Here is a 21,841-nt window from a genome sequence, read left to right as displayed (position 1 = left end):
AGGGCTAATATCCAAAATATGTAAAGAATTCATACAACTCAACAACAACAAAAAAACCCAAACAATCCAATTAAGAAATGGACAGAGGACCTGAACAGACACTTCTCACCTATTTTCTTTAGGATCTGTCCCTGGCATCTAAGGGTGACTCACACATATAGCTGGTTCTCAATATGTAAATAGTGAACTGTGAACATGTGAATATATAAATCTGGTGACCACTCGCATGTAGATTTCCTGGTGGGGATGCCCAGCAGAGAGCTGGTATGGCATATAAACTGGCTGAAGCACAATTACACAGAAGTACGGGGTCTTTTTAAAGAGAATGAAATGGGATTGAAAACTTCCCCATGTGTAAGAATGTATCAGTCAATTATACAGTTCCTCAAGGAACTTATAGATCTCAAGACACATATACTCAGTCACAAAACACATATTGTCAAAATGTAACATGAGAAAATTCTAATATCAAGATTATTTCAATATGCATTTATATTAACTCTCTGACTTTTCATTATTTCATTCTTCCACCAAGCATTTATTTATTCAGCTCTGTATTCCATTTATGTTAATGATTTGCACTTTTATTTTGTATGACAAAAAATTCTTGGTAATAAATTGTAAGCATCTACTACTAGTCTTTTTTTTTTTTTTTCAGTGAAACATAACTTTAACGTGGAAGAATATAGCCTCTCTCAGTTCACGTTGGAAAAGGTGAGTCAACTTTGATGGTTTCGTAACATCTTTGTAAATTTCAAATGAAAGTGGCATGTATTTTGCCTGTTTATTTGGAAGACAATCAACAACTTGATAATTATTTTTCCTTCTTTTTTGTTTCCTATCTAGGTATTCCTAGAGCTTTCTAAGGAGCAGGAGGTGGAAAATTTTGATGAAGAAGTTGATACCACCATGAGATGGAAACTCCTCTCTCATTCAGAAGACCTGTAAAACCTTAAGCCTAATCATTCCGTGTTGATATCATATAAGCTTATGTTATATGTAATAATTTACAGTATGTATAATTTTTTAAATTGTTAACATCAATATTTTGTCTATTTTGTCAATAAATGAATAAATTTTAAAATTATCCTTCCCCTCAAATTTAGGGATGATAGACAATCTGTGATAAAAGCAGTACAGAGTATTAACGAAGTTATCAGAGCCAGGCACTGGGTGTTGAGGAAATAAAACCACAAACTTGGGATTTTTCAAAGCATGACTTTTTTGAAATATGACATTTACTAAAAAATTGTCTTGCTGAAATATGTGAGGGATGTATTCAACAGCCACAAGCTCTGTGATTGCTGCATGCTAGTTTGTGATACATCAGGTGTTTACATTTGTTTTAATACCCACGTACAACCCAAGAGTCTTCCTTGAAACCTTTTCAGAATCTGTCATGAAATTCACGGGGTTAGGGGACCTGGGCTCACAAATGAATAAGCATGTGCATTGGAAAAGCAGTTCAAATACACCTTTTGTAAGCAATGAAAGTCACAGCAGTATTTATTCAGATTTATAAAATTTTGAATATGTTATATTAAGTAATTATGATTTGGCGGTGGTAGTGATTTCCCTCATCAATAGTTTTCTGTGTATTTCCTGCTATTTTAGAATAATTTTTATGTTATATAAGTGTATGCACATGTGTATACACACACACACACACACACACACACGCATGCACAAATCTTTTGTATTACTCAATTAAAAAAATCTATCAGCTTTACATATTATTTTTTTCCTTAAACAATGGCTATTTCATTTTGAATATCACCAGAAAGGTTTTTTGAAGACTAAGCCGTATTCCGGTTGTTTTGGGCGATATGTTATATAACTTTAAAAAAATTGTTATGCTCACCAAAGAAAATTTGTATAAATGCAAAAATATAGAAATTGAATAAAGTTGAATAACAGAATCACTACAATTTCTCCATACAAAAAAAAAAAATCAACTACTTTCTTCTTTCTCGAGTGCATTCTTTATAGAGCTGGAATCATTATAGTACATGTAATTTCCTAATTAGGTATATATGCATATTTGCTGATATAACACTGAATTGTTTTAATTTACTTTTAAACTTATGGTGAGGTTGAAGCTTCACATGTTTGCATTTTGTTTTGTGTTAATTATTTGTATTCTTTGTTCATTTATTTTTGTGGTTTAATCTTTCTTGTACATTTTATAAGGTTTTAATATAATTAAATATTTTATTTGTATATTTTACATATATCGTAATTCTATCTGGAACATTATATTTCTAAATCTATGATAAATAATCTATAGCTTGTTTATTTAGGAACCTTTAGTGTCCTATAAAAGTAAATTCATATTATAATGAGAGTTGAATTTATTTAAATTATTTGTAAAACTCAAGCAATAAATTCTTCTGTCTTGCTCAAACATATAACCATTTCACATACCAACATAATGAGATATTTGCTTCTATTCATTAAAAATTACAAATTTTCTTAACTATTGTAGAAATATGTTTACAAAGTACTAAATAACCAGTATCAGATAGATACAGTATGAATGTTTCAATATATTAAACTAGGCATAGTTTGCTAAAACTATCATAATATGGCTGTTTTTGAAGCTGTTAACTTAGGTGTTTATTAGGATTCTGTCCTAAGAGAGATAAATGGACACAGAGAGAGGAGGTCAGGGTAAAACAAAAGAAGTGATTTTTTTAAAAAGGGAAAAGCATTTTTCCATCTCCACTGCTATTGTAGACAGATCTCGTGCTAGTTTTGTCTTCTGTTTTCCCAGTAGCCTTCTAGACAAAGCTGACTGCTGTGGACTGCATTGATGGTTGGCTTCCTATTGGCATTCACCAATCCAAAAGGAAGCCGCAACAAGAAATGGAAGGATGGAAAAAGAAGAGAGAGGTCAGAATATTCTTCCTTTATGCCCTATTTTGGTACCAGATCACTATCCACAGTTGTATCCTTCCAGGGCCCTCCTCCAGGTATGCCCACCTGCTCCTGGTCCCCTTAATACTATTGACCCCAGGAGGCTCTCATGCTCACATAGTCCTCACTCAGCCCCCAGCAGTTTATCAAAATTGCCAGTTAAGTGTTTGTTCCTACCAATGAATGGCTCTCATGGCTTCTGTTCCAGGTAAGCTGATCCTGACTGTGGTTCTCTGTAGTCACGGGTGTAAAAGAATTATATATATAGATATAGATATACATTTGTGTGTGTGTGTGTGTGTGTGTGTGTGTGTATGTCTCGGCCCCCAGTTCCTTCTAACATTTGGTCTTTGACCCCATTGCCTGACACAGACCTCCTAAAACCCTTGTAATTGCTTGAGTAATAGGAGCATCTGACACAGAGCTCCTAAATCTCTCGGAATTTCCTGGATGATAGGAACATCTTTTGTTCTAATAAGATGACTCGGTAGGCTCCTGGATCAGGGCTGGTCATCAGAAAGACCAAGCCATGATTAGAAACTTGGTACTCTTAGCCTCACCTCCTATTCACCAGAGTGGGGAGAGGGCTTGAAAGTTGAGTGACTAATCCATCATGGCTACCTGATGAAGCCTCCATAAAAATCCCAAAAGTACTGGGTTCAGAGAGCGTCTGGGTTGGTGAACACATTTATGAACTGGGAGGGTAATGCACCCTAACTCCATGGGGACAAAAGCTCTTGTGTTTGAGACCCTTCTTGACCTCACCCTGCGTGTCTCTTCCTCTGGCTGTTCATCTGAATCCTTTATCATATCCTTTATTATCTAATAAACCAGGCCCTCTGCACATGTGAGATAAAATGGCCAATTTGGAGTAGGAGTGAGAGACTTCCCTGGGTTTCCTTGACAGGGGAGCCCACTGCACTATGATTTGAAACCTGTTGGTAAAGTCTTAATGGCAGCTAAATTTAGATTGGGAGGATATGAAGATGCAAAAGTTGATGGGATTATGGTGACAGTTCAGCTGAAAATTGGGATTTTTGAACAAACTTTATGTGAGGTGCTCAGCTCTCCTTTACCTGAATGTATTATTGGGGTGGATGGTATGTCTGACTAGAGATCGCTTCTCCCACCTGATACTGTAAATAGAAGGCATGAAAGTCGGCCCGGAACCACTCTTCATTTGACAGGCTAAGTGGGAACCAGGAGAACGGCCCAAACTCATGCAGGTAGTTAATTTAAAACACTGTAGAGTACAGCATGTCCTCAGTGAAGATAGTTTTGTTCAATGTTGTTTTTGTTATAACATTGATGAGATGCCAGAGGAACGTAATGCTTGTGTGTTATCTGTCAGCCTTTGATAAAACTGGTTTCATAATAGTCATTTCACTTGAAAGCTCTAGAACCTATCAACATCTTACTGTATCGAGGACTTACTATACCTGCTGGCAAAAAGAGATTACCACTTTAATGACATGTTAAAAGCTGAAGTGCCCAGTGTTGGTACCAATGAATTCTCTGTACAGTAACCCTGTGTGACCAATGAAAAAAGCTGATAGCTCATGGAGACTAACAGTAGGCTACTGAGGCTTACATAAAGTTGTACCACCCATAGCCTCAGAAATTCTGGGCATTGTTTCAACCATACAACAACAACAAAAAAAAAACAAAAAAAAGAAGAAAACAAAAGAAAAACACAACAGGCTAAAGGAAACTGATACTTGATTATTGTTTTTTCCAAACACTTTCTTCTCTATTCCATCTTGGAAAGGAGCCAATTGTTGTTCATTTTCATATGGGAAGGATCCCAGTTGTGCTGTCACAGTGTTTTCTAAACTCACCAACTTGCCATAATTTGGTCAGAAGGGATTTGGACTTGATGCAGGTCTGCAGTGTAATAATACACCATACTGATGATGTTATGATAATATTGGAAACTGAAGAGCAGGCTAGGACTGATTTGAATGCACTGGTGACTCACATAGCCAACCAAATCTGGTTAATAAATCCAGCTAAGGTCCAAAGACATCCTAATGGTAAAATTCTTAGGACTAACCTGGACAAGAGCCACCTGGGATATTCCACCAGTGACCCAAAATAAACTGTCCTTGGTACCCACTTCTAGGACTTGGTACCCACTTCTAAGAAGCCCAGCTTTTGCTTGGTTTATTTTGATTTGGGGGAAATGCATACTCTACATCTGGGAATACTGCTAGCTCCTATATGTAAGACTACCGGAAAGAAAGCTGTATTTGAGGCGGGATCTGCATAAAAGCGGCCATGTCTGAATTTCGAAAACAATAGGTCTCTCAATGGCTTTACACCCTCATTACTCCAGATTTCAGGATTCTGGTTTGCCCTGTAGCCTCAGTCTCTGGTGGATCCAAGTAACATCACTGATTTTTCAGTTTGCTTAGCTTTTTCTTGTTAGGAAGGGAAGGATGACAGCTAAGCTCTTCCTTGTCAGAGGTGAAGGGACTGAATTTTAAATTTTATTGATTTCTAATGAATTTAAATTAAAATTTAAATACCCACCTGGGGCTGGTGGCTACCACGTTGAACAGTGCACTTTGAAGTTATTCAGTATTTCTGTTCTCATCCTGAACTATAAGATTTCTGGGGAACTTAGCTCTGATCTTGCTTCTTTCTTCTCCCACATAATTGCTGTTGATATTTTAGTTCCCACACTGTGTTTAAGACCTCCCCCCACACATATTGGTCATTGTCATTAGTTGCACAATCAATATTTATTTAGTTTACTAATACATTTATTAGTTTCTAACACCCAGCTACTTCCTTTGGGTTCAATATCCTTTTTCTTCAAGGATATCTATTAGTAGTTCTTTCAGAGTTGTCTATAAAAGAGAAACTCCATATTTTGTTTAAAAATTTCACTATTTTATCCTTATACATGAATTATATATTAGCTGGTTTAATCAGTCAGCTTTTGCCAAACCACCGCACAATTTACTGGCTTAAATTAGCAATCATTTTAGCTTTGTTTTCTTGCTTCAAATACAGCATCAGGACATTTATTTTTCTTTTAATTTGATCCCTATTTTGTTATATTTTGTTTGCCATTTCATATCTTTTTTGAGGGAGCAAATGCATCACCACAGTCCAAAAATTGGTAGAAATCTTGCAACTGTTTTAAAATTAGGTGCTGTGCTAAATACTTTACATGTGTTGTTTTCTTAAATCCCTACCCTACTGCCAAATCCTAAATTTTTAAATCTTGAATGACCCTGTTGGAGACTTGATCTTACAGGTGACAAAACTGAGGCTTCCAAGACAGGACACTTAGTAGCCTTGCAGACCTACCATGTTTCCCCGAAAATAAGACCTAACCGGAAAATAAGCACTAGCATGATTTTTCAGGATGACATCCCCTGAACATAAGCCCTTAAGCGTCTTTTGGAACAGAACTTAATATAAGACCCAGTCTTATTTTCAGGGAAACAGGGTAGTAAGGAGTATCGGTTTCAAGGTCAAATATACTAAAGGACTTAACTTGTAAGGGAGGTATGGAGGCACATATATAGCAAGTCATGGAAAGAAAATAGGTTGAGATATAGGCTGACTTTTTTTTTTATGTTGCCAAGGTAATGTGCGTTTAGATACATCTGTCAACATTTACGGGTGATCACCAGTAGAATGAAATACCAGGAAGTCCTAACTCTGACCTTTGCAGATGAGAGGAGAAAAGGGCATGGGGAACCTGAAACAAGGAACAGAGCAAAAACATGATCCATGTAGAAATGGAGAAATGGACAGATCACAGGAAAGCTTAATTTAGAAACTATAAAATCAGATGCTGAACAAAATGGATGGGTTATCCTAGGGACCTACAGTCCCTCATGGAAAGTTAAAGATTTGCAGACTAGGCAAAAAGTAAAATAAAATTATACTGTTTCAAGTGACATCTATAAGCAGATAATAGAGGTAGGCCAAAATATACCTGAGAAATGTAATGACACATAAAAATGTCTATCATACAAAGGATGATTCCAGACTACCCGCCCCGCTACACCCCCCCAAAAAACAGAACCACGTAAAATGTTTATTATATTTTTAAGAAACAAAGAGAAATTTTTGGGAAGTGTCTGACAAAACCCAAATGCAGGCAGTGCAGCTAGGTCTAAAGAAGGATGAAAAGCAAGAACAGAAAAGTCCCTGGGAAGTGAGCAGACATTCTCAGTCTCTCTCCTTATCAGTCTGTTGGGCCACTTCATTCTTCTCTCTTTGCAAATCAGGTTTTTCTGTGTTTGCACAGACAGAATGAGGGCTACACAGAGGTCCCACGGTGCCAAGTATTGGGTACAAATAGCCAGGAAAGAATCCGAGAGGAATGTTTTAGCCTGATGCAAAATTCCTTCACATGAAACCTACAGGGCTTCTGGCACCGAGGATATTGTTGCAAAATATATGAAGCAAAGGTCAGGAGAATTGTAAATGTGTGTACCCAAAGTGAGAGTCATTGAATGAACAGAGACACACACCGTAAGACAGAATAACATTTGTCATTTGAGCTCACAGACTGGAGATGGTCTGGGTTTTAACCCAGGTTCTGCTCCTGACCAGCTGTGTGAATCTGGGCAAGTTACTTAAGCTCTCTAGGCCTCACTTTTGTCATCTGTAAAATGAGGGTGATTGCAACAATGCTTACTTCATGAGATTATTATGTAAATTAAATATGTTACTATTTAAGTGTGCCTTGTATGTAGTAAGTGCCATACACAGTTGCTAAGTACATTATACTGTAAAATCAGTGCCATTCCACTATTCCACTTTCGAAATCCCCAAAAGGCTATTTATTTTTAATTAGCAGGATTGTACTAAAGCTTATTTAGAAGAGTGAAGACCTATGACTTGATTAAGAAAATGTTGACAAAGAAGGTTAACGAGGCTGGGTTTGCTGTGTTCTAGGGCCACAGAAGTTACAGAGGGATACATGCGAAGGAAGAGGCCAACACACCGAAGGAAAAGAAAAAAGTCCAGAAGCCAAGAAGGGCCGGAACACATCCGCTGTATCCGAGATACAAAGTCCTAGGAAAAAGAGTCACTGAAAACGATGTCCTAAATTATATTTCCTGTGTACAAAGTGCCGGGGATGTTATTAAATGTTATAATGTTGTATGTTCTGCAGAGGACATCGTAGAAAAACAATCATAAGTCTTTTTTTTTTTTTTTTTTTTAAGTTTGACAGCCTCAAGCATTAATGAGTCTGCTTCTGCTTCGCTTGCTTGAGCAATTCCTGGACTCGTATAATTAACAGAAGAGTGAACATGGTTGAATAAGTATGGAGGGAATGGCAAATAGGTAAGCAAGACTTCATGCGATTTACATGGACAATGGTACACAGACACGTCTGTTGGAATTAAGAATTGCAGGCATAACCCGGTTTCCCCTTTAGTTGTGGACTCAGGAAATAATCACAGCTTCATGATTACAAGAACGTTTGGAACTGCCTTGTCCTCAACTTACCTGAAATGTTCAAAAAAGGTAGAATGGCAGCTCTTACCTGTTAAAAATGTTTCTTAAACAATATGGAAAACAGGACATACTAAAACCCAGTGGTTGCTTACAGAGAAAGTACTTTGTTTTCCTGGACTTGCTGCAGAAATAACAATGTCAGTCTTGGGAGTGCAGTTCATTTTCATATGACATTGCTTTAAAGAGGCTCCTATTTTGCTCTCCAAGAAAGATGCTGCAGTTAGCGTGCATGTAACACAATAAGATGCAGAGGAAAATTCAGTTCATTTTGTTGCCCTGAAAAAAATCACATTGCTTCATTGCCATAGTTCTAGATCCAGATTTTAAGAATTAAATTGCTGTGGAAGGTTTTGAGTCACTTTCTGACCTGACGGAAAGAAATCTGAATGTTGTCTATGACAAGGGTTCTAGAACAGAAATAGTTGCTGGAGTTTCCTTCTATGATGTGCCCATTTGTGGAACACAGGAGGGCATGAATTTATGTTTAAAATTGTCCAGGAATGAACAAGATGGATTCAGAAGCCATGTGAATGAGCTCCTGGTAACAGTGCCTCAGAGCAGGCTGGGACAGCCTGGGTGACCCAACTAAAACCAACTGCAACGTTTCCAATTAGGAAATCTTTTGCTATATTTTTTTTTATCCTCTCCCCCTCGTCCCTCATACACTTCTCTCTTCTCTGCTCTCCTCTGAACTCTTTACTTACCTTTCTTTAAAATGCTGTTTTTGGAGATCAACTTTTTCATTTGGGTCGTGTACGAAACAGCTAGTTGAGAAAGACTAAGTTCTTTTTCATTTGATAGTTCCTAATGCTTTGCTATGTCCAGCCAGACATCTGCAACTACACACTCCCTGCTGAGGAACTGGCGGGGAGACAAAGAAATGGAAAACTGTAAAGAAGTCACCATGTGATGTGAGCAGAGAGTTTTCTTGGCAGCATAGCTGAATTAAGACCATAATCCTTTTCAGAAAGCAGTCAAAAGCGGAACTATTCACCGTAAACGTGAAATTAAAAGCATGATGTAGTAATGACTGAGAAGGAATGTGACTCTTTTCCAGGGCATGCAGAGAGACCTGTGGATGAACTGTTTCTAGATTCTTGTTCCAGCTTTCCTGCGAGTAAGTTAACCTCTAAAATTGTGGTTCTTGTGCATTTGGAAAATATAACGTCCGACTTCAAATAGGAAATGCCAACCATTTGGATGGAAACTATTAAAGGCAGTAAGTTATTAATGAGTCATTTTGATTTTTCAAATCATCTGAGTATTTTATAATGTATAGCTAAATAACCAGTTGGAGAACTAAGATTTTGTTTTCCATTTTTACCCCATGACTAAAGCATATTTGAACAAATAGCACGTATTATGTACTTGGACAAATTGAAAGGAATGCAATTATATTGCCTCTTTGCAAGTATGAGCTATTTGCCACGTTATTAGAATTACGTATTCTTTTCTGTTTGTTTTCAGTTTTACTACCAGAGGATTTGTAAGCATTGGCGTAGGGGGAATCCATGATTTTCTGAGTTTTGAATTGTTTCAGCTGGCTTGAGAATATTTTCATCAAGAAAACTTAGGACGATATTTTTACTGATCTTGTTTATCATACTAAATATGTAAAAATTTTTGTCTAATTTGTTGTGTAATGTATTTATTTATTCTCTAAATACTAGAAATTCTATCTGACATGAAGTGACTGGTTTTTTTTATAACCAAGTTATGATTTCTAGATCACACGATTTCCTATTCAGAGCAATGTAAGCTAGTTAAATGTGTTGTGCTTTTATGGTGAATAGTATTTTTTGCCCTGGTCTTTACATCTGGATGTGCTTTGGGGGGAAAAATCAGTCTTAACAGTTAGAAACAAATAGCCACAATTATGACAATTAAATCATGTTAATTATTCTTTATTCATAAATAATTTCCAGCCCATGCACTAATCCACAGGAAGGAAAAAGAGTAGGCACTGAGGCAATATATTTAACCCCTTCAGATGCCACAGTTTGCCACGGCATTGATTTCCTAATTGGAAACGTTGCAGTTGGTTTTAGTTGGGTCACCCAGGCTGTCCCAGCCTGCTCTGATGCACTGTTACCAGGAGCTCATTCACATGGCTTTCAAATCCATGTTGTTCATTCCTGGACAATTTTTAAACATAAATTCATGTCCTCCTGTGTTCCACGAATGGGCACATCATAGAAGGAAACTCCAGCAACTATTTCTGTCCTAAAACCCTTGTCATAAACAGCATTCAGATTTCTTTCCGTCTTGTTCCCATACCTCATGCTCTCAGACTCCTGTATTAGTTTTTTCTTGCTGCTGTGACAAATGACTACACACTTGATGGCTTGAAACAAAACAGATTTATCATCCTACAGTTTGGGAGGTAAGAAGTGTGATGTGGATCTCACTGGACTGAAATCAAAGTGTTTGGAAAAACTGGGCTCCTTTCTGCAGGGTGTAAGGACAATTCTGTTTTCTGGCCTTTCCCGCTTCTAGAGGCTGGCCCCATGCCTTGGTTCATGCCCTTTCTCCTCTATCCTCAAAGCCAGCAGTGGGTGGAGTCCTTATAACACCCCGTCACTCTGACTTCCTCTTCTGCCTGCCTCCCTCTTCCATTTTTAAGGACCCTGTGATTACACTGGGTCCACTAAGATGATCCAGGATTACCTCCCTGGATTAAAGCCAGTTGATTAGCAGCCTTGCTCCCATCTGCTACCTTAATTCTCCTTTGCCATATAATGTGACATGTTTACAAATTCCAGGGTTGGAATGCGACCATTGTTCTGTCTACCGTGTTCTTTTCAATTCTCCCTTGCCTTTCAGATACAAGTAGCTCCACCAAAGGATTCCCCTGAAATCATCTATGGTTAGGCTCTCTCTCTGGCAGTGCCCCCCTCCGTGATGCCTTGAGTAGGTGATCTTCCCCTTTGAGTTACCTCCTGAATACCAGCAGGAAGCAGCATATTCATGGCTTTGTTCCTGCCCCCTGGGGAAGATCAGAATTTTAGGCCACGAACCTAATAGCCAGGAGCAACCTCGCTGGCAAAATAAGGGAAGAGACAGTAGCAACTGTATGATTTCCATCCTTGTTTATTGTGGCACCAAAGTAGGATACCACTACCCCAGAACCCAGATTTTATTGGCCAACTGGCCTTGTGCTCCAAGCACAAGCTCAAGCCACTATCCTTGGAATATTACCTGGACCAATTTCCCCTCTTAGAATGTTGGGTTTTGTTAACTAATGTTAGATCTTATGTTTTCTTTATCAATTGATACAGTAGTACTTTGGTTTTCGAACGTCTCCGTTGATGAACGTTTTGGTTTACGAACGCCGTAAACCAGGAAGTAAACGCTTTGGTTTTTGAACACGACTCGGAAGTCGAACATGTCACGTGGCTTCCGCTGAGTGCAAGATCCTGAGGCCTAGCTGTCGGCTGTTTTTGAACGTTTCAGAACTTGAACGGTCTTCCGGAACGGATTACATTAGAAAACGGAGGTACCACTGTATAATACATGCGCGTTCATCCTCTGTAAGTCTCAGATCTTTTTGTTATTCTGCCTGATAGGAAAATAATGAGATATGCCTTTTGCCGTGCAGTTATGTAGCTCATTCTGGGAGATAGACTAGTGATTCTTGGGTGGCACTAAGATGACCATATAAATAATTACATTAATACCACCACTAACAGATGGAGTGTCATATCTGAGATCTGCTGCCTTCATTAGTTTTGAAGCAATCAGCTAATGGCTGTCAGATAAGTCCTAAATTCTGTTGTTATATAGAATTAGTATATTCTATGCAAACAATTCTAGAAAAAGAGTTGCTGATGACCTGTCCCCAATATTGGAAACTGACAGTCTGGCTGGCTGAAAGGTCTGCGTGTAAGCCTGAAGGGTAGTTCTCTCTTCCTGCAAGCCTAAGCACTGCTGTGGCCTGACCCATAAAAAGGAAGGAATGAACAATTGTCTTCCATTGATAACAGCAGAGCAACATGGGAGTCTACAAAAAGTTGTGCCTATATTGCCTAGAATGCATTTCCAGTCAAAGACCTCCAAGTACAGATTTATCTGATTCGTGTATCTTACCAGTTCACCCTTTATTCCTATGGCCACTTCCACCTATCCAGTCATATGCGTGGGTGAGTAACAGACATCATGGACCTGAAAATTATTTGGGGTTCTCTTTTCTACTGGCAATAAAACTGGACCAGGTACTTTGCAAGCATCAAAGTGTGGTTTGGGGTTAAACCACAATCTAGTTTCATTGCAAATAGATATCTCTTTAGTGTTCTTCTTTAGTTTTGTCCATTTTGGTAGGTTTTTCAAAAGGAAATTGAGCAAATCACCTTTTCACATCCACTTTGAAGATATCAGGCTGATTTTTATTCCATTATAAACTGTTTACTCACTCCTGACCTACCCCATCCTTATCCCATCAACTTAATTCTTTATCGACTTTTCCCTTTATCCTTTAATTTCAAAAATATTATTTTTGGTATTTCCTTGTCATTATATTTGGAACTTGGAGAGGCTTTTTAGGTACTTGGAGAGCTTTTGGGGAGGTAATTTCCATTGTACTTTTTAGAATGTATTTTCTTTAATGTATTTTTTTGCAACTGTATTTACTTCTTTTTGGGTATCTCTTTACCAAATACTTTACTTTTGATCAGTTTTTTCTCTTTATTTTAGTTATTTTTTAATCTCATTATCTTCATGTGAATTTGAATTTTCTTTGAAAATTTGGGGAATTAGAAAATTTTTGTCTGTATCGTGGAAGATGATATGTTCTTTATGACTCCAATGGGAAGTTTTAGTATGATATTTGCTTTTAATTTCTTTTTTACTGTTTTTTCTTCTTGAATTTTATTATGGTCATTAAATAGAAGATTTTAAACATTTCTTCTGTTTATTGTAACAAAATTTTCTTTTTAAAGATTATGTATTTTCTCTGCCTTTTGAGGGTCATCTACCTTCCCTCATGTTCCAGCATTTGGGGGCTCCTGATAACAACAGCACAAACTGAAGCCTGTGGTAAAAGCCTGACTGGATCCCACACTGCCTGTCTAGATGATGGTAGGCTCTCTGATCTTGCACTCAAGGGAGAATTGACCACACACTCCCTAGATAAATGTATACAACAGTATGGTACTCTGATTAAGAGAGAAGGGCTCCAGAACTTTCCATCTGGGTTAAATCTGGGTTTATGCCAACATTAGCTGTGTTTGGAGAGTCACTTTGCTTCCCTGGGACTCATTTTCTTCATCTGTAAAATGAGGAGGATAATAAGGTCTATTCCAAAGGTTTATTGTGAGGATTACACTAATTAATTCCCATAAAATACTTAGAACTACCCGGAACATAGGAAACCATCATTAAATGTTATTATTATTTTCTCTCCAATATCCTATATTCAAACTATGTCCAATCTCTCTTTGTTCTAGCTGTAATGAACAATATGAAATTCTCTGAAATTTCATGAAAAATTTTTTTAAATCTATTTGCTTTTGGATTTTATTGCTGTTGGGTTTGTTTGTTTGTTTATTTATTTATTTATTTATTTATTTTTAATGGTTGGCTTGGGATTTTTTTGGACTTAACTCATAAAAAGTTGATCAAGATCAAGTTAAGTATGATTAACTTGATTTCATGGCACACAAAATGATTGGTTCAAACAAAGTTCCCACTTTGTTTTGGTTGTTTATTTCCTTAAATTTACAACTCTCATTTCACACTCAACCTCCAGACCCATGTTTCACTGCCACAGGTAACCTTTTCATCGTACTTGTTAGCAATCTTTTAGTTCCTGGATGTTCTTCAAAAATATATATGGGGTGTAGTGTTAATTAATGTAAATGATATTGTGATATAACTCTCAACCTTTTCTTTTTTTTTTTAAATTGGCATTGTGTTTTTAAGATGTCTTCATATTGATGAGTGGATACCAATCCATTGCTTGTGAGTCCTACACAGTACTCTATGCACTGTAGTCATTAAAATTTGTTTTACAACACCGTGCCACAATAATCCACGTTATGAAGAGCGTCTTTACGCAGGTCCCCTCGTGAACTCATGTGAAAATCCCTTGGCATACATACCCAGGAGCAGAATTGATTGATGACAGTCCTAATGAATTGGTAATGCATCACTAAAATGGCTGTGTAAGTGTAAACGCACAGTAGTACCTAAAGTTCCTTTATCCTCATGAGAACACTGAATGGGTTGTGGGGATCACAACACTTTATTAAACTCTTTAATTTTTTGTCAGCCCGATGAGGGAAAAATATAAATCACATCTAGTAATTTTTCAATTTTTTATTTCTTTCACGACTCAGCTTGAACATCCCTTTATATGCTTTTCTTTTTTTCTTTTTCCCTTTGGCTCCCTTCTTTGCTACACATGCAATTGGAAACAGCTGTTGGATATTTCTTTTTGTTTTGATTGCACAATGTTTTCTGTTTCAGGCCTTCACGTTTACTTCCTTGACTTCCTCATTTTAAAATAAACAGGTCAGAATGAACAAGAGGCACATCAGCGTGGGTCAGCAAACGTGGGCCCTTCTCTGCAAGAATTTCCTTAAAAAATGGAGGATGAAGAGAGAGACTTTGTTGGTATGGTTCAGAATCTATGTGTTCTCATATCTAGAAGAGGAAGAAATATTTGGCACTGCAAACACTTTATTATTCAGTGTTTCACATATATTCTATTTCTGACTAACAGGCTGGATTTTTTTTTTTTTTTTAATTCTGAACTTTGCTATTATTTCAAATAAGATTCCTTTAAGATATATCATTATTATATGTCTTACTGGAGTCATTTTTATAAGAATTCAAATTCAGAAAACCCATGAAAAATAAAGCCACATCTTGATACAACAGAGAAAATAATTCTTAACATCTGAGCTCATTTGAAACTCATGAAGGGATAGGTACAGAAGTTGAGGGTCAAAGTCAAAGAAAAAGGCAGAATTTAATCCAGAATTAATCCAGAAAGTAAGCCAAAGTTTAAAAAAAATTCAAAAGACAAATTGTAGCACTTCCATACAATTGTGCTATGGATACAGATAATGTCCAACTGAAAGAAATAATGGTCATATAAACAAAGAGGAAAAGAAAATGTATTTTGAACTTTTGCTCGTATTAAGATAGAACTTATTTTTTTTTGTGATCATAAGAATGGTTAGGTAAGCTTTGTGTAGAAAATTCAGTAAATTCAGAAAAATATTATAAATAAGTTAAAATCACTCATAAAATACCCATAGTTCAAAGGTTGATATATTGACATTTGCTTTTAAGAACATTGTGTGTGTGTGTGTGTGTGTGTGTGTGTGTGTGTGTGTGTGTGCTTTTAACAAATATGTATGGAATGCTTAGATTGGCAGCAATGAAGTGTACAAAAATCCCTGCATGAGTAAGGGTTATATAAATATAAATATAAAAGTTATATTCTACTCTATATGGATGTTTTGCTACCATCCTTCTAATTTTTTTATATAACTATTGTATCTGTTAATTTATGTATCTAACAAGCTAGATTAGGTATAGATACAGACCAACACACATAGCTAAAATAAGACCATATCGTGAATAAGATATATACCTTTTTTAAAGGCCAGGTGTTTAGAGTTAAAACTAAGTAATAAAGTGGGTTCTTAACACTGGACTTCACATGCATTCTATTGCATTTCCAATTCCAGAATGTTGTTGCAATGACAAAGACTTAAAATTCTTCTTGTGCGCAGTATTTTAGGACTATCGCCTTTCACATACAGTCAGCAGAACATAAAAATATGACCTTGCCCTGTTGATGAAAGCTGGTTATCTGTTTCATGCCACCTAACATTTCTTTATCATTGTCACTCAGGTTTCAACATGACTGTAAACCACAGGGCCATTCATGAACCAATCCAGCCTTAATACTTGCATTACAGTATGACAAACTTAGATTCTTAATTATAATTGGAATTGATGCTACAACTCTGTCTTGATGCATGATGTGCATGTTATAGGACAAAAGAAAATTGAGACATTTAAAAACTGGAGAGAAGGAAAAATGAAATCCAAGCTACATAAGATAATTGTGTTTTAAATTGTTTATGGACCATTGATCAGTGGATAAACAGCTATTGATTTGCTTTATTTTTCTCTCATTGCTGTGTAGGAATGGTTTTTCTCACTTCTTCTAGTCTTAATTGCCTACCTATTATCCTCCGATATATATCAAAATAATAATTTTCCTGAGATGCCTGCCATGGATCTGGGACGTGTAGATAATTTTAATGACTCTAATTATATTATTGCCTTTGCACCCGAATCCAAAACAACCCAGGAGATAATGAACCAAGTGGCTTCAGCTCCATTCCTGAAAGGTATGTTCTCTGGCAGTTCACAGTAATTTCCTTATTTGCAAACTACATAAATTCATTTTGGAATTTCCTTGATAAACTATGTTAAATGTTTAAGTTTCTAGAATTTAACTAACAACATTAATGCAAATGCCTTTCCAATATCAAGGAGATTTTCTTACTGTATTTACTAGTCTCCTACTTAGGAAATTTCCTGTTAAAAGCGTTATCCTCTTTATAGTCCGTATTAAAATGAGATAGCCCAGGATTATGTAAATGTATGTTTGTGAGAAGATTCTGAAAAGATTGGACAATGGTGACAGCTTTGTTTTTTAATCTCTTCAGATACACAAAAATTGAGAGAGAAATTAGACAGCAAAACCAAGCACCCATGTGCAATATTTACAACAAAAATAGATGACAAGGTGTTTCCTTGAACCCTAAAATATAAATGAATGGGGAAGAAGCATGAACAACCGCAGGGCTTGCATGCTATCTGTCTCTCGGAGGAAGTGAAATAGCCAAGGGAAGTAATAGGGTATGTGATGGGCCTGAGAAGAGAATGAGAGGAAACCAACCAGTAGCCACTGCAAAGTAAAGAGGGCCAATATGGGTACAAACAAAACCATTTTCAGTAACTGGATTGGTTGTGTAGTACTGGAATGTCAATCCCAGACTGGTATCTATGTAAAGTGGGATATCCCAAATAAGTAATTATAGAATAGTCTAATTCTCTCACCCCTGTGTCTTTGAAACACAGGAGTTTCAAAACGGGAAGAAAGGAAATACAGGAAATTTACAGGGTGAAGAATCTTGTCATTCCAGATCGCTAGGAAGCCATTGAGAATAGGTTGTGTCAAAAGGACTCAGCAGTCAACTTACAAAGACTCCCACTGGTCAAAGTTGGCATATGTGGAGCTTCAGCAAGAACATTAAATGCAGTGATTTAAAACTCATCCAGTGTATGTTTAAATCCATGCTTTCATAATGATATTGAAAGAAAAAACAATGCTTGCCTTCGGAGGATGATAGGAAATCAGTTCTCATGAAAAGTTGTAAATAAAGCGTAAATATCAGTATTTATCCTATATGAACTGTACTATTGGATAACCAATCAGATGATGGAAAGTACTGTTTTGTAAACATTTTCTACTAATAAATGAAAAACAAATGATGGAAATAGAGCATCACCATTTTGAAACTCCTAGTGAATCAATGGATTTGGTTGACGCTGAGTGTCAATAGCTGCTAATATCGCAAAATGTGAGACAATCAGAAATTGTGACACTCCTGATGAAAGAACACACCATCACCTATAGTCTTGCCAAACGGATTGGACCTGAGTCTGATTAAACCTCTGGATCCAGCTGCCAGATGGCAGGACACACAGAGGACAATGAAATATGTTGAATTGTACCAGGAGTATGCATTCAACAGAATCTACACTGTGGGTTTAATGGCCTGGGTTTGGTCAGTAAGAGTCACTCATTTATGTCATATATTTTAGAATAAACAAAGTCTCTTGAGAAAACACCCCTAAAATTTAGCGATTTCATTCTGTCTTTGGAGTTTGGCCATGTTGACACCATTGTCAAATGGAAATAAGTATTATAATTATATAAATAACTATATATATAATTGTAGCATATGTTTCAACTTTAGCTAGGTCTATATGTACGTGAGTTTAAATGTATGCATTGGTATTGTTATTATTCCAAATCCATTGTGCTTTAAGTTATTGGTTAAATAGTTTATTTGGAAAAGCGTGATCATCTGTGATAAAAGAGATTGCCACATGGTATTTCTGATTTTGCCTCTAGAGTTAGAATCGCCCCCACCCAGTGTGAATCTCTTATTTAAGACCAGCACAGCCTTTAGTGAAATAACGTAAAATAGCTTTAACATAATTGAATATGGTGTGCTGTCTTTGGACCACATAGAAATCTTCTTACGTAACTCTTCCCTTTTTTCACATGACAGGAAAGACAATCGTGGGTAGGCCTGATGAAAAAAGCATGAGTGAATTGGATTTAAACTATTCTGGAGATGTAGTGAGAGTCATCTTTAGTGATAACTGCTCATATCATTTGAAGTTTTTCTGGGGAAGTAGAATCCCCAGCATGAAGGAACACAGAGACCATTCAGGTAACTTTCCCGTTACGAAAACAAAGATGTTTTGTTATTATGTCATTAGCTGCACGGGAGCATGTGATAGCAGAAGTATCCACAACAGGCACATACTTTTAATTTCTAAACATAATGAGATTCGTTCTTATTAAATAAAGTCTATGTTCTTAAGTACACGTATATTGTTCTGTTAAGAAATTATATTGCTATTACAGTCATGCACTACTTAACAATCGAGATACATTCTGAGAAATGCATCATTAGATCATTTCATTGTTGTGCGAACATCACAGAGTATGCTAACACAAACCTAGATGGTCTAGCCTACTACACACCTAGCCTACATGATATAGCCTGTAGCTTAGCTTCTAGGCCACAAGCCTGTACAGCACGTTACTGCACAAAACAACACGAGATTAAATCACGCACAAGAGAAAATGATGCAATTAAGAGATGCGGTCAACACAAGATGTATGAGGCTGCTTCCAGCATAACACCGTACTATTTTACAGCAACCTTATTTTATATATAAGTAGAAAGAGTACACTCTAAAATAATGATAAAATGTATAGTGTAGTAAATACATAAACCAGTATGATAGTCATTTATTATCATTATCAAGTATGTACTGTACATAATTGCACGTGCTATACTTTTATACGACTGGCAGTGCAGTAGGTTTGTTTGCACCAGCATCACCACAAACTCCTGAGAAATGTGTTGCGCTACAATATTATGACAGCTACAACGTCCCGAGGCGATGGGAATTTTTCAGCTCCATTATCTGTGGCCCAACATTGACCCAAATGTCGTCATTATGTGGCCTGTGATTGTATTCCTCTATTAGTCCTATATGAAACCCCAAGAAAGGGCTCTCACTCAACGATTCCCAAATATTTAAACATATTAGTGCTTTTTTGGCATGAGCAACAGAGGAACAAAGCTCAACAAAATATTCTTGGCTAGAGGAGAGAATTATGAGATTGAATAAAAAGTTATTGAGAACTGGGCTTCATGTTAATAAAACAACTCTGGGGCATTCTTCACACATACCTCACCTGAGAAGTCTTTCCGTACACTATGTTATCTGGGACGGAGAGTGCATTTTGGGACATTTGACATTTTCATTTTTCCTAAAACCAAGATGATCCCATCCCATCATGATTGTTTATGTTGTGTTCTTCTTGTCCTAAAGCTCATTGTCAAATAGCGAGTGAGAAAGTTACATGTGAAGCTTCAGCATTCTGGGAGAGAGGCTTTGTAGCGTTTCAAGCTGCCATTAATGCTGCTATCATAGAAGTGAGTATTAAGTGAAAGGAGCACATTGCATTGTAAGTTAAATGTTGATGGATGGTTGTCTGATGGATCGTCCCATGTTATCATTTAATGGATGTATTCGCTGAATTTATTTGGCGCTGTGTACTGAACAACTGCTCAGCAGTCACGCACCACTTAGGTACTATGATGTGATGATGGCGACAGTGTCACTGGGCAATAGGAATTTTTCAGTTCCACTATAATCTTATGGGACCACCATCATCTATGTAGCCCGTCATTGACCGAAATGTCATTATGCAGTGCATGACTGTAGTTAAAACATTACACTAAGCACTGAGGATCAGGAAATAAGTAGAACACGGGTACTTTCTTCTAGGGATAGTGGATAGTGGGGGGAGATAAATGGATAGATAGTCATAATACACTCATAAGAGTTTAGGGTCTACCATGGAATTAAAAATGGTATGCTAGGCAAACAGTGAAGCAGAACGTACTCCGATGAGAAAGATCAGAGAAGACCTATTAATTGCAGTGACATTTCAGCTGAGATTTCAAGGTTGAGTAGAATTTTGTCCAATGAAGATCGTATGTAGGGATGTGCTAAGGTATCAAGACGAAAACTGGAGGGTGCCAGGAACTACAAGGGGACAGATCCTGACTGGCCATTATATTTAAATGTGGAAGGCACATAATTCCTTATCATTGAGAGAAAACACATGAGGTTATAATGAGCTTAATAATAACAATTTGTTCATTGATATCTTTCTTTAGATCACAACAAACCGTTCAGTGATGGAAGAGCTCATGTCAGTTACTGGTGTACATATGAAGATACTACCTTTTGTTGCCCAAGCAGGAGTTAAAACTGATGTCTTCATTTTCTTTTGCATTTTGTCTTTTTCTGCATTCATATACTATGTGTCAGTCAATGTTACCCAAGAAAGACAATACATTAAGTCATTGATGATAATGATGGGACTTCAAGAGTCAGCATTCTGGTAAATTACATGGTTACAATTTGTCATGTAGCATACACAAACAGAACTTGCTGCTGGGACTCCTTAGACTTATAAAGTATCATATTTAAACTTGATGATTTCATAAAGGAGTGCATTATAAATGAATGAGGTAGACAGACATAGGTTTGGTAAATGAAACTTTGCATACTTCATTAAATTAAAGGAAGTCTACTTCTATAGACTGCTGAAACCGAGATCACTAACCAATACAAATAATGACTCTCAGTCACTAGTTACCATATATGGGTGAAAAAAATGTATACGAGTATACAGAGGGTGCCAAAAAATTTTATACACATTTTAAGAAAGGAAAACTGCATTAAAATTATAATACACAATATATACCAATAACAAAAGATGAATACAAGTAACGTTTGACTTCTGCAATAACAAAAGGTGCTCAAAGTGGTTACCATCAGCGTCCAGACGCTTCTGATCACAGCGAACTACTGCTTAAGCAATGTTGACCGAAGTGTCCACTTGTATACATTTTTGGCACCCTTGATATATATATATAGATATAGATATAGAGATAGAGATAGAGATAGAGATAGAGATAGAGATAGAGATAGAGATAGATGTAGATACATATATAAACTTGAGGTTTCTAATATTTGATTAAATATGTTTCATATATTTTATTAAAAAGGGTGATTAACTTTGATCCCA

At 36.7% G+C, this 21,841-nt stretch overlaps 2 protein-coding genes across 21 annotated transcripts in view; both read left to right on the top strand.

Moving 5' to 3' along the window:
• ABCA6 (ATP binding cassette subfamily A member 6) overlaps positions 1-1,927 on the top strand; it is a 57,225-nt gene extending 55,298 nt beyond the window's left edge. For all 4 annotated transcript variants that reach the window (XM_074319433.2, XM_074319436.2, XM_074319435.2 and 1 more), the window contains 2 exons: positions 659-714; positions 847-1,927. In XM_074319433.2, coding sequence (XP_074175534.2) covers positions 659-714; positions 847-948 — 158 coding nt within the window. In that variant the 3' untranslated portion in view covers positions 949-1,927. The remainder of the gene's footprint in view (positions 1-658; positions 715-846) is intronic.
• Positions 1,928-9,383: 7,456 nt separating this feature from the next.
• Positions 9,384-21,841, top strand: part of LOC109448016 (ATP-binding cassette sub-family A member 9) — a 50,809-nt gene continuing 38,351 nt past the window's right edge. Inside the window, exons 1-9 of one of the 17 annotated variants that reach the window (XM_074319428.2) lie at positions 9,385-9,523; positions 13,367-13,479; positions 14,323-14,361; positions 14,460-14,564; positions 14,869-15,015; positions 16,565-16,772; positions 18,729-18,893; positions 20,071-20,174; positions 20,925-21,151. In XM_074319428.2, coding sequence (XP_074175529.2) covers positions 14,920-15,015; positions 16,565-16,772; positions 18,729-18,893; positions 20,071-20,174; positions 20,925-21,151 — 800 coding nt within the window. In that variant the 5' untranslated portion in view covers positions 9,385-9,523; positions 13,367-13,479; positions 14,323-14,361; positions 14,460-14,564; positions 14,869-14,919. Of the gene's footprint in view, positions 9,524-9,608; positions 9,626-11,684; positions 13,480-14,322; positions 14,362-14,459; positions 14,565-14,868; positions 15,016-16,564; positions 16,773-18,728; positions 18,894-20,070; positions 20,175-20,924; positions 21,152-21,841 lie in introns of those variants that run through there. The other 16 variants (XM_074319424.2, XM_074319422.2, XM_074319423.2 and 13 more) reach the window with 16 other exon arrangements.

The sequence above is a fragment of the Rhinolophus sinicus genome, chromosome 12 (genome assembly GCF_057876585.1).
Source record: "Rhinolophus sinicus isolate RSI-liver-muscle chromosome 12, RSI-T2T, whole genome shotgun sequence".
Lineage (NCBI taxonomy): Eukaryota > Metazoa > Chordata > Mammalia > Chiroptera > Rhinolophidae > Rhinolophus > Rhinolophus sinicus.
Note: the sequence above shows the minus strand (reverse complement) of the source record. Positions and strands in the feature narration are given on the sequence as shown.